At 35.7% G+C, this 12,983-nt stretch overlaps 1 protein-coding gene across 1 annotated transcript in view; it reads left to right on the forward strand.

The window, feature by feature from the left end:
* The first annotated feature begins 1,121 nt into the window (after positions 1 to 1,121).
* LOC137405418 (translocation protein SEC63 homolog) overlaps positions 1,122 to 12,983 on the forward strand; it is a 34,759-nt gene continuing 22,897 nt past the window's right edge. Inside the window, exons 1-7 of the mRNA XM_068091673.1 lie at positions 1,122 to 1,314; positions 2,353 to 2,458; positions 8,226 to 8,340; positions 9,238 to 9,353; positions 9,756 to 9,927; positions 12,089 to 12,197; positions 12,356 to 12,450. Of these exons, the coding sequence (XP_067947774.1) occupies positions 1,191 to 1,314; positions 2,353 to 2,458; positions 8,226 to 8,340; positions 9,238 to 9,353; positions 9,756 to 9,927; positions 12,089 to 12,197; positions 12,356 to 12,450 (837 nt within the window). The 5' untranslated portion in view covers positions 1,122 to 1,190. The remainder of the gene's footprint in view (positions 1,315 to 2,352; positions 2,459 to 8,225; positions 8,341 to 9,237; positions 9,354 to 9,755; positions 9,928 to 12,088; positions 12,198 to 12,355; positions 12,451 to 12,983) is intronic.

Raw genomic sequence — 12,983 nt, forward strand, 5'->3', positions numbered from 1 at the left:
AAATTGGAGAAACATCGCACTGGCTCAAATGTTGATGAAATCTCCAAAAAATTATTATTGTTATTATAATGCTGTTTTATTAGACAGATAAAATTGCAGTTTGTGTGTAATAAAAATGTAATATACATGAAAGTGCAGACGGAGTGCAAGTTTGTTTATGCAGATTATTATAAACGGCTTCAAGCAAATAAAGGCTAGGCTCTTCACATAATCTATCATGATCTATTATGAATTTGAGTACGACGATTTACGCGAATTTCTGTTCCTGTATAAAATGCATATTTTCTTGGCTGTGCTTATAACTTATCAGACACTACACCTACACTGTTGATCATACAGCTTATAACACTAATATGTAGCATGTTACATCACAGCGTCTTTCAATGGCAAGCAAGCTAGCAAAAACGATGGCATCAAGAACTGGTAAAAGGGCCAAATTTTCTTCCAGAAGGTATAATGTTGCAACAGCAGTCTGAACTATTGGGTGACACAAAACTTCTTTGATAATGTCAAGCTTAAATAAAAGAACTGTCAGATTACAAAGTTCTGCTCTTCTTTGTTTGCCGACAGACAATCGCTGCATACATGCGTAAACGTGTTGCTTATTTATGTATTTTATAAAATAGATAAATATAGGTGACGGAGTCTTAAACGTTGTATGTATACATTAGGTAATATGTGCATTAATTCCGTTTACGTCCATGTTGCTATAAGAAAATATTTTCATTTTGTAAACAGTACGATTTACTAGCGTCCCTAGCGATAACATCCGCAGGCGAATGAAGGCTGACATATTCGATTCTAGTCGGCGGGTAACAACAGCTATTGAGCGTTAGCGCTGTAGAACGACATCAAACCATCTATTCAATTTGTATTTTATTACCTGTGGCTCGGACTAATATACAGTCTCGTTGTATTATACACCATGGTTGCAACGTTTCCAATATCGGGCTTTGTGTTCCTAGACGTAGGTATATTTATATATCTGTGATCTTTTGTGTATATGGAAGTCAACGAGTCACCGGAACTTTGTTTATAGTCCGTGTTGTACAAAATGCACACAGATATGACGGTTATCTGTTGCCCCAAAGTTTTACAAACTAGTGGGCACGACACGGGACTAATCATTCGAACACGTCCTTTCCTAATTTTTGAGTTTAATAACATATTTATTTGAATTAAATTTCACCATGGCTGGAATGAATTTTCAGTATGATGAAACAGGCGGAACATTTTATTACTTTTTAGTTTCGTTCTATGCTTTAGCTCTTATACCATTCACATTGTGGGTATGGCGACGGAGTGATAGCAAAGGTATGTCATCCTTACCCATCTCTCGCTGTAAGATAGCCTTGAAACTAAATCATTTATTAATGACAGCACTTTGCTGTGTTAACGTTGATAACATTTGTTATAAATGTGAATTTTTGTTGCAGTTTTTTTGGTGTACAATTTGATTACAATACTTAGGCTATGATAACTTTTAAAAAATCGTAATTTAGCGTAAATCATATTTCCCAACGTTATTTGCGTTGACGAGCATTTTTAACCACTACAGTCAACTCTTTATATAATAATTGTAACTATGATTTCTGCATAGAACTTGTTTTATGACTCGAGACATTTTGATTATTTTCTTTTTACACTGTTCAACTTTGTTTAATTAAACGAGTTGAAAGAAAACTTTATTCTGTGTCCCGTTTTACACATGTTATTATTATGTACAACTTGTATTCCTTAAGTTGTTTTTTAATAAGTCACCATTTTGCACTCTTAATTCTCTAGGCTTGTTTTTGGTGCATTTTCTAATAGAGATTATTTATATTAATACTAAAAAGTCAGTTTTGGGTAAACATTAACGGGGTGCAAAAATGCAGCAATTGTTGACGAAATATTACATGATTTACTTTCAATATTGAAGTTGGATTGCATTGACAGAGCTTGAATGATTGCATAATTGTGACCACCGGTGCTCATTTCATTGAACAGTCATCATAGGGAAGGTCAACCCATGTTGTAGGTTTTGTTCGTGCTTGTTTGCTTTGCTGTGGATAATAATGTTCATTTCTCACTTGCTAAACTGCAAAATGTACTTTCAGGCAAGAGTCAAATCAGCAGCATAGTTTTTAGCATAAATGTAATCACATTGATACATCTTCATCCTGTTGGTGTAAGATAAACCGTGAAGAACATACATGTATGTAAGGAGAAGATGGGTTATTGAATCACTTTTGCGTTTTTGTGTTTGGTGACAAGTATCTTTCTTTGTATGTGTTTCTATAAAAAACTAGAAGTATATTGCCAATTGGTCTGTGTGAAGTAACTGGTTTAGGCATTTTTGTTTTCAATCAGATGCTAGAGATAAGGATAAAAATGTATGCCACTGTGAGCCATGTCAGGCAAAAACTAGGAGGCTGCACTCTTCTAAACCTAAGCAGCGTGTTCTTCAAAAAATATTGTAAGTATCTATTATAGTTGAACCACTACTTATACGTCACCTTAGCGTTTGAATATTCCAAATTATGGTTTAAACTTTGGATAAATGTTTGACATTACATCCGAAAAGATTTTCAACATACGAGATTCAAAGTTTATCAAAGCATCACATTTTTGGAGTAAATGTAAATAGGCTTGTGCAAATTGAAATTAACGAAATACATATTAATGAAGTTTAGATTTTACTAGTCTAAACTAAAGCCAGTTACATCACATATTTGTGTCATTTTTTCTACTTTCAAACATACGCATTGCTGAGCCTGTTTTTTTCCATTTCTATGCATATACAGTAAAGTAATAATAAATCCTAGTTTTTCTGATTTTAATTATTCATTTAGTTTTTTCATGTATGATTTAGTTTATACATAGCTTTGTATAATGTATAAGTTTGTTTTAATCCGGTGTAATTACCTGAAGTTATATATTGTTAGATATTTAGACCGTGGAACAAATTAAATACAATTTAGTGTTTGATTACTGAAATATTTGCTCCAGCGTGCAACGGCTTTGACGATGGTGATCCCAGAGTCAACTGACTTTGTATCTAGAGCTTTGGCTGTGTCTGTATCTTTATTTTCGTTGTTACCAGATGCATTCATTCGTGTAAGTGTAAAATTATCCCTGTTCATTTCTAGTAACATAGTGTACATTTAATTTCAGAGCTTTGCCCTACTGTAAGGTATTTATAATGTTGGACATTAGATTTCTAACTATTTGTGAAAACTGATGGGGATAAACAACTTATTTTTATGTGGAAATTTTAACTCAACATCATCTGATTAGAGTAAATTCATACTTTTTGATAGTTATTTTAGTTTGGTGTTTCATCTAAAAACAGTAATAATCATTTATTTTTGGCTGGGTGGTATTACAAAAACTTTCATGCAAATGTCAAACCAAGAAATGTCAATGCAAATATAGGTTTAACATAACTTAGACTATGTTTCTCTTTAAAAGCTCTGGAATTCCTTCTCCATCATATAGATATGTTTTTAAATGTTATAACTTTTTACATTGATTTATATAAGAACTAATTACATGTGCCCTTTTTGTTTTGTCCTTTTTTGATGGTGAATTCAAATGCATTTTTACTATTATATACGCAATATTTCATATGACCATATTTAGGGAATAATGGAGAACTGCCATTTATTAATATTGTAATATTGATATAATATTGCTCATGTTGACAGAGAGCAGCACGCAGTAAATTTAAAGGTTGACTTGCAACAAAATTCACATTACAGTTATTTGGTATCAAAAGATTCGCCATGTTTTACTCTATTGTGTTGTAGGTGCCAAATATGTGGGAATGTGATTAAAAGCTCGTAAAAGCTAAAAAACGAACAAAAAATCGCAGCCACACGAGACCGCCCTAGTTTGGATTCGTTTTCCAAAACGGCTAAAATGTGACGTATGTGTGCTAAAACGGCTAAAATGTGTGCGAGATAGTTTATGTTTACACTTTCATGCATCCTTATTCGTCGAACTATTTTCACAAATATACTTCACGCTTGCGATAAAAACCATGTCTATTGTTCTTACGCGTCTATTTTATCGGCATCGTAATGCTGCAACTTTGAGCACTGATATCTCAAAACATAGCTTAAAAATATGTTTAATTTTTTAAGCTTAGTTTGAACGATTGCATATCATCCTCTGATAAAAATGATGAGCCTTTTGGTCCGCTATGATGGTTGAAAATGCTGTAGAAACTTTTCGCGCCATATAGCGGGAATTGTAAGTCACGTGACCAGATAATGTTAGTTTCAGTTCAAGTTTGATCTATCGCAAATAGCAAACACGCTTTCTCATATTCAACTTGTTTATTTCAATTCGTCATAATGTCCAACGCGCCACATAGTGTTTGTGCAGCTGCCAAGCTGAGAAGCACCTTTTTTTTGGCCAAGAGCTGAGAAAAGACCAGACCTCCACCGGGCGTGGAGCAACTGGGTGAAGCTGGATGTGACAAACTTTATTTATTCGCCTGCTTACTCTTACCTTTGTTTTCGCCAGTTCAAAGACGACATGTTTTCTAACCTGTTTGCATACTCCACATGTCACCAAAGCACGTGAGTAATTTAATTTATGAACTACTTGTATTAGTAGTTGTAACTCGGGTTATTTTCTAGTATTCTCCTAATAGTACTGTATTAATCTATATTTAATATAACAATATTAATGTCATTTAATTGTAATATTATATTATTAGTATTTTATCTTTTTAATTACGTGTATTATTCTTATTATAATAACAAAACTAATTCATACTGCATATCCATCTGTAAAACGTAATATATTAATATATAATTGATAAAATAATGTTGTTTCACGATTAATTTTGCCAAATTTCTTAACCCCACTCACTTATAGATATGTTATATAAAATAGTTATTGTCATTTTCTGGTATCATCGTTAATAGCATATTAATATTATTAGTTGATTATTATTAGTATTAGATGAAGAATTTGTGCCAACCACTGAAGACTGGGAAGAGTTTGAGCGCTATGTTGGCCAGCGTCAAACGCTCTCCAATTACATGTAAGATAGAGCTGAACTAAACCAAACTTGACAAAATATAAAAAATATCCATAGAGTTATTACTCACATTTTATGTTTACAATATCATGGATTCTGATAGGGTTTTGTAAAATCTGTGTCATGATTGCATGGCTATATATTTATTCTTTTTCTGATCAAGCAAATATGATATAATAACAGGAAATGATGTTGTACAAATCTTATTGCAAGTCAACTATTGTGTTGTGATTTCAGACCCGAATCCTCCTTCAAAGAGGAGAAAATAATAGTAAGTGTGACAGCACTCCAGCGACTATTTCACTGTCACACCTGCGCCCTCCCCTGCTCATTCACGATGGTGCGAGAAGGCGGATGGATAGAGTTCAAGGTTACATGTGCCTCCTGTCACCGATCGTACACTTGGGAAACAACTGCCAGGGTGAACAGAGCTCACGTCATCAACCCCCTGCTGGCAGCTACATCACTCTTTTCTGGCGGATGCCTTACGCAGAACCTCCGTTTTCTGTTGCTCCTGAACATCGCAATACCAAGCCACAGCGTTTGCCTCTACCAACAAAGAGAATACTTACATGGTGTGAGTGTTAATATTTACTCATAAACTTGGAAAATGTGAGTAAAAGCTTGGCACACTAATTGAATAACGACATTTAGAAACAATTTTTTTCTTGAAATGAAAATATGTCATCCTTCAAGCAAAATATATTATAATTCAAAATTCTGATTCTTCATCATAATATAGCACAAAAAGGGGGAAGAGGATTCTACATTCTTAGACTAATGATAATGATACAAATTAATCTTGTATAATGAAGTTTTACAATATTTTACAGTGTATTGCTGAGCAGTACACCCTGCATAACGAGGGATTGATGGCAGCAATCGATTGGGAGCTTGATTTGGCAGGTGACGGTAGATGCGATAGTCCGGGGCATTGCGCACTATACAGAGCCTACACTATGATGGATCAGAGCTGCGGTTTAATAGTCAGCAGCCATCTTGTCAAGGTAAAACTTTGACAGTTTTTACTTCACAGCCTGACAAAAACCCAAATTTTTTAGTAGTTATCAATACATAAACATGAAGTTGCTCATCTAGCTAAATAGTTCATTCAAATAATGTGAAAGTAATTGTTGGTCGTAACTTTCTTTACTTTGCAGTCAACAGAGACCACCAGCTCTAACACCATGGAGCTGGAAGGCTTCAAGCGATGCCAGTCCGATCTAATTTCCCATGGCCTGAGAGTGAGGTCCATTACAACGGATGTTGTTACAAAGGTTGTGTGCATACTGCAAGCTTGTGTTTTGGCTTATGCCGCAAATTTGTCGCCGTGAGTGACGGCCTCTACCTGCCTGCTTGGTGTCTAAGATTCGGGCTTTTTTCCCACCAACGGATGATGAAGAAGAGTTTGCAGACTTGCAAACAAGATTTGCGGCATAAACCAAAACACAAGATTGCGGTATGCACACAACCTTTTCCGAGCATTTGGCTATGGCTCTCCAAATGGGAATAGATTATCTACCAAAACAATTATTGAAAAACAATAATTGCTGATCATCAAAATAATCTCAATCTTTATATAATAAAATCATAAAACTAATACACTCTCTACTGTAGTAAGTGTACAAGCCAAATATACCAGTTCTCCTTGTGTTCCACGAGTTCAGAATATGTGTGTGTTCAACTGATGCATTAAATGTGTAACACAAGAATTTTAGATAATGCTTGACACATTAGCATAGCCTTGGTGTTGTTGGCATTAAATGAATACCCAACTCACTATGATATCGTAGGTAATTATTCCACCTCAACTCAAGGGGTGCCGACGCCACAAATTCGTTTACACCAGGATGCATACACAGGCATTCATGCTCCCCTCGGTCAAGGAGACAATGCGCAAACTCAGCATAATGGCAGCACAAACATTCAGGAAGAGATGGCATGTCTTGACAACGCTTGCAGGCACACCACTCTGTAGCCGTTGGTATTAGCTCCTAAAGAAATGAACAGATATGTCTATGCAACCATAGCTAATACATCAGGTCCATGTTATCCAACAGTATATCAGTGCAGCGCTAGATTTAAATATTAAAATTGTTAATGTTGTCATTTGAGAAAAATCTGTAATTATTTTTTCGCAATATTGAAGCGATAATTATCATCATTAAAATCATATATAATAATATTCGTTCTATCACCCTCAAGCTAAAACTATTACTACTAGCTAGCTTGGCACATAAGAGCTGGCTAGTGGCGATGCTTACTTGCTGGGAGGTTTGATTCTGTTGAGGATCTTCTTCAGATAGAGCGTTAGGCTCGAAACGCCAGGGTCTTAACTTTTCAGAATTTGACATTTTTTATGATCGCAACTCGGACATGAATAGTCGAACGGAATGGCCAAGCCGAAACTGTAAAGTAGCGAGCATCTATATTTGATACGGGGTCTTAGGTAAAACCTGAAGTGTTTATCATAAACTATTGCTATGATAAGTTTGATATTGAGTTTTTTATTGGCCTTTCAATTCACGCGAGAACATCACGTGACAAGACAATAACCATACAGCGCGGATACGTCATCGAAATCAAGAGATTCCAATCTACGGCGGCTTTTTGTTTTTGAGCTTTTAAGAGCTTTTAAGAGCTTTTAATCACATTTCCACATATTTGGCACCTACCACACAACAGAGTAAGACATGGCGAATCTTTTGATACCAAATAACTGTAATGTGAATTTTGTTGCAAGTCAACCTTTAAGTTTCTGAAACATGATATGGGATCGCGACACGTCCTTAAATATATCCTTAACTATATGTAGATCGGTTTTCATAATGAATTTTAGGCTGGTCAGAACAGAGTTCTTCAAAAACCTTGCACAAGAAGAAGGCTACGCAGAATTAGTTGCCAAATAATTGGCAACTAATATAATAAACTAATTGTTTAACTATATAATTGCTTAATACATAACTATAGCAACAAAACTTCGCGTTCATCACTGACCTCTGCTACAACCTGTGCTTAAACGTGTCAGATTGTAATTTTTTTTAGCAAGTTCCTCTTGATTAACAAGAAGTTGTCTGTCTCCTATTCATTTTCCTAAATTGTGTCGAATTTGCTGCTATCACACCTCTTAATGGATTATATTAATGTCAGCATTATTCAAATGAGATTTCGATGTTATTTATTATTGTAGATGCCTAGTTGTAATAGTCGGTTGGGTGACTTTTATATATGCAGCCTATTTGGTAGCCCAGATACAAACAGATCATGTAGAATATGATCCGTATGAAGTTCTCGGGATTGATAGGGTATGTGTATCATATTTACTTCTCCGACTACTTAAGAACCAACCACTAATAACGCTTTCAGTCGTTTATCTTTGTTCTTTCTCTTGCTATAGTTGTTGAGAGTTCTGTAGTTGTAGTCATGAAATCTTTACTGCAGCTTCTGAACTTTTACTTGACGATGCCAAAATTGAATAAGGCAGCGAGTCGCAACTTTTATTCACGAGGTTTGATTGTACTAGCTGACTGTAGATGTCTTGGAGCTTGTTTGTATTATTTTATTTAGTATGTTGAAATGTAAGAATTATATGTGTGTAACTGTGTTCTTATGTTCTGATGCAGGAAACTAAATGTAGTCAAACATCAAGAAACTAATTTATCAACCATTTGTGTTTGGTTATTTCAAGTCGTATACATATATACAACTTGAAATAAAAAAGATATCTGGTGTGATCACATCTGCATAGATTGTTATCTTCAACCATTAAAAAATGAAATATTCAGAAGTTAGCTTACATAATCATTCAAAAACATAATTTTACAGCTGTTTGGTTTACATATTTGAAATCAGGGCAAAATGAGGATAAATTTAATATATAATTTGTGGATATTAACCAAACTCAAAATGAGTTACAATGTTGTATATGAGAATTTTAGCTTTCCGACAAAGGGTCCAGTTCATTTTGTACACCACTGCGGTTTGTTTAGAAATTTTATTTGTTTGAGACATTTTGTCTCCATTTGCAGTAACAAGAGCTGCACTGCTAGTTGAGCTGTTTTCATCTCTTGTACTCTGCAATGTAATGATTCTTCGCTAGATTTCCTGTTTATCACATTGATTTATAAAAATATTTATTGTTTTTGTTGTATTCTTTCGATATTAGTGTGATTAAAAATCACACAATCTGCCTGCATTTGTAGGGAGCAACAGACAAACAAATTAAATCTCAATATCGTGAGTTGAGCAGAACTCACCATCCTGATAAAAGTGGTGGAGACGATACCATGTTTCTAAGGATCGCGAAAGCCCATGCCGCGTATGTATCGTCATAGCAACTAATGATTATGTGGCATTGACATCACTAACATTAAGAATGGTTGTCAGTGATGTGCCGGCAATACTTATTATCTGTTATTAAAAATGTGGAAGTGGCATGAGCTGTGTAAATGGACTCAGCCCATTGTATGACTTATATTTTGTAGTACCTACGAATGTTAGATGTTCTGATGCTGGTCTCCCTCCATAGCCGAGGCCTAAATTACTATACACACAACTGTTAACTCAGTATCTAGATAGGATAACTCCTAAGTGAACACCTGCTCCATTAACTTCTATTGTATAATTCCTATAGGCTCTTTGTAGAGGTTGAAGTTATTTACTGTTTTATAAAGTTTCTAACAACAATGAATAATTTCTACTGCAACGTTTTTCTCCGCAGTTTAACCGATCCGGTCTCAAAAAAGAACTGGGAAGAGTATGGTAACCCGGATGGTCCTGGAGCCATGCAGTTTGGCATTGCCTTGCCCAAGTGGTTGGTGGAAGGAAACACCTCTGTCTGGGTGCTCATGTCATACGTTGTTGTCTTTATGATCATTCTTCCATCAGTTGTGGTACGTCCATCAATTACACACAGTTCTGCATCATCCTATACGTTTGTGTTACACACAGTTTTGCATCTTCCTATGCGCTTGTGTTACACACAGTTCTGCATCGTCCTATACGCTTGTGTTACACAGTTCTGCATCTTCCTATGCGCTTGTGTTACACACAGTTCTGCATCGTCGTATGCGCTTGTGTTACACAGTTCTGCATCGTCCTATCCGCTTGTGTTACACACAGTTCTGCATCATCCTATGCGCTTGTGTAACACGCAGTTCTGCATCGTCCTATGCGCTTGTGTTACACACAATTCTGCATCGTCCTATGCGCTTGCGTAACACGCAGTTCTGCATCGTCCTATGCGCTTGTGTTACACACAATTCTGCATCGTCCTATGCGCTTGTGTTACACACAGTTCTGCATCATCCTATGCGCTTGTGTGGTGAGCATATGCAAGCGTTCATTGTGCTTGTATGTGAGTGTTTGTATGGAAATGCTATTAAACATGACTTATGGCAGTTGGATTTGTCGGCAGTCTGCGAGTTTCCGTTTTTAACACATACCGTACATTTTAGAGTTGTCTGAATTTGATAAATAGCACCATCTAAGCTGTCAGTTTTAGAATGTTCCGAGTTGTGACAAAACAGTAATGGGTTCTATGTTACTTTGCGACATCGTTATAACATTGCATATCATAAATGTAAAAAATCAGGTATTTTTGCTAATAGTAAATATTTAATTCACAAACTCATCACATGTTAATTTTGTCATGCTGACAATGAGGGCAATGAAATTGAAGTTCTTCCAAAAGACCTCATATGTGTGAGCATTACTGTATTCTTATGTTCAAGTACCTTTTGTGATAGATTTTTTGTCAATTCAAAAATATAAACATACCAACTATAAAATAGAAGATAAACTAGTATTGTTTTTATATTTTATATTATGTTTGGTTACAATGCTGCAGGTATTAGATTGGCAAATAAAAAGTTGAATATTTTTCCTTCAGAAGTTTGAAAACAGTTCAACTTGGTTCGCTCACCTCACCATGGACTAACCTAACTCTAAATGCAGTTCAAATAGAATTAACATTCTTATCAATGCTGTGGATCTAAATTTCAACTTGTAAGAACTTACTGATGAGTTGCACCCCAGTGATTAGGCTCTTGTGTGTATGTAATATTTTCTGTTTGTTTAAGACTAATTTATTGTCATGTTTGTTACAGTTACGAATTCCCTAGGACCGCTTTAACCTTGCATGGTAAAATTTTAAACCAAGTCAAAAGTGTAAAATTTCTTGGTGTTCACATTGATACAAATTTATCATGGAAGGATCACATAGACAAACTTTTTAATAGTGTTAGACCTTTCTTAGGACTCTTATATAAATGCTCAAGTTATTTACTCCAAAAAATTTTTAATTTACAACGCATTTATTCATTCTAAATTCAGTTACTGCATTGAGGCTTGCGGGATTGCCCCAGGTAAATACTTAAACAAACTCCAACTTCTACAAAAGCGAGTTATCAGGATTTTACATAAAAAACCTAAATTAGAACACACCCGCCCACTTTTTCAAAAATCTTCAATTTTGACTGTGAATAAACTCTATAAATTTCGAACTCGCATCGCGTCTCATCAATTATTCTACAGCCTTAAATCACATCGCATTCATCAATATCCCACTCGCTGCTCTTTCTTAAATCTAAAGCTACCTCCCTCTAAATCTGCTTCGGGTCATCGCAGAATTTCATACTAGCAGTCAGCACAATGGAACGTTCTGCCTGATGAACTGCGTAGGGTAGTGAGTAGGCCCACTTTTAGACGTGCCCTCAAACTGTACCTGTTGAGCGGTGACTAAATAGTTTCTGGCTGCTCGCTGTTAACTTGTGGCCCAGCGCCTTAACTAGCAATGCTACTGCGCAGTTTAGGCCTTATCATTATTTCTTTTGTTGTTTTTTCTGTTTTCATATATTTTGATGAAATAAAACAAACAAACAAAAGTGTAGCAAAACAAACCTAGTATAAGTCAATGTTAAAATGTCATTGTTAGAGATTGCACGGATGGCCTTTCAAAACTCATTTTTGAAAACAAATTTCTATATTGAATAAAACTTGACTATATCATTCATATCCGTCTTATAGTAGTTGGTCTGCTTCTGATACTCACAGGGGACTTGGTGGTACAAGTCAATCAAGTACAGCGGAGATAAGATTCTCCTGCCCACAACTGAGTTGTACTACGTGCTTATAAACAAGACTCCTAATATGGTCTTTAAAAGTGAGTGAATTTAATTTCATCACTGGCTTCAATTTTGTATGGTAATTACTGTTTCAATAATATTTTATGGGTGAGAAAACTGGGTAACAAGTGACTCGAGTGTCACGTTTTAATCAGCATTATACTTGTGTGTTATTTCCTATCATGCTCTGTTGCAGGGGCCTTCATGATTCTAGCCTCGTCTTTAGAATTCTGGAAGATTTACAATCCTGAAGTTGTTGAGCGACCAACAGACGATGAGGAAGTGCGACGGGTGAGTGTCGTCTCCATTTGTTCAATGGCTTGCACTACTAGGTCTCTTTTCTGATGACACACACTATCAGGTGCTCTGTCAGATGTCGTGCATTGTATGTTGTTTAGTGTCATGCTTTATTGAATGCATTGTTTGTTGCTACATATGTTGGTCTGTGTTGTCCCCAGAGATTGTGGTTCTGTTCTATGACACGCAGCACAAAGTGGCTTTGCTTATTTAAACTAGCACAGACGCATCCAAGTGGAAGTTCACAATCGCATACATCATTCAATTTCATCAGACTTTTCACCTCATGGTTTTGCCATCAATTGTAACTATGGAGACATTTTACCGATTTAGTGTGGCACATTAATTAGGTTGATTAATTGTTGTGGCCAAATAAGGTTGCCCGAATGTCGGAGCGTTGATACTAATGTTCTATTGAGAGCAGCTGCAGCGTAGTATGCGCGATATACCACTTCACTATGGACTTCACCATGGTTAACCAGCAAGAGATGTTATGTTGGCCAGTGAGTGGTTATGTGATATGACAC

This window comes from Watersipora subatra, chromosome 9 (genome assembly GCF_963576615.1).
Source record: "Watersipora subatra chromosome 9, tzWatSuba1.1, whole genome shotgun sequence".
NCBI classification, from domain to species: Eukaryota; Metazoa; Bryozoa; class Gymnolaemata; order Cheilostomatida; family Watersiporidae; genus Watersipora; species Watersipora subatra.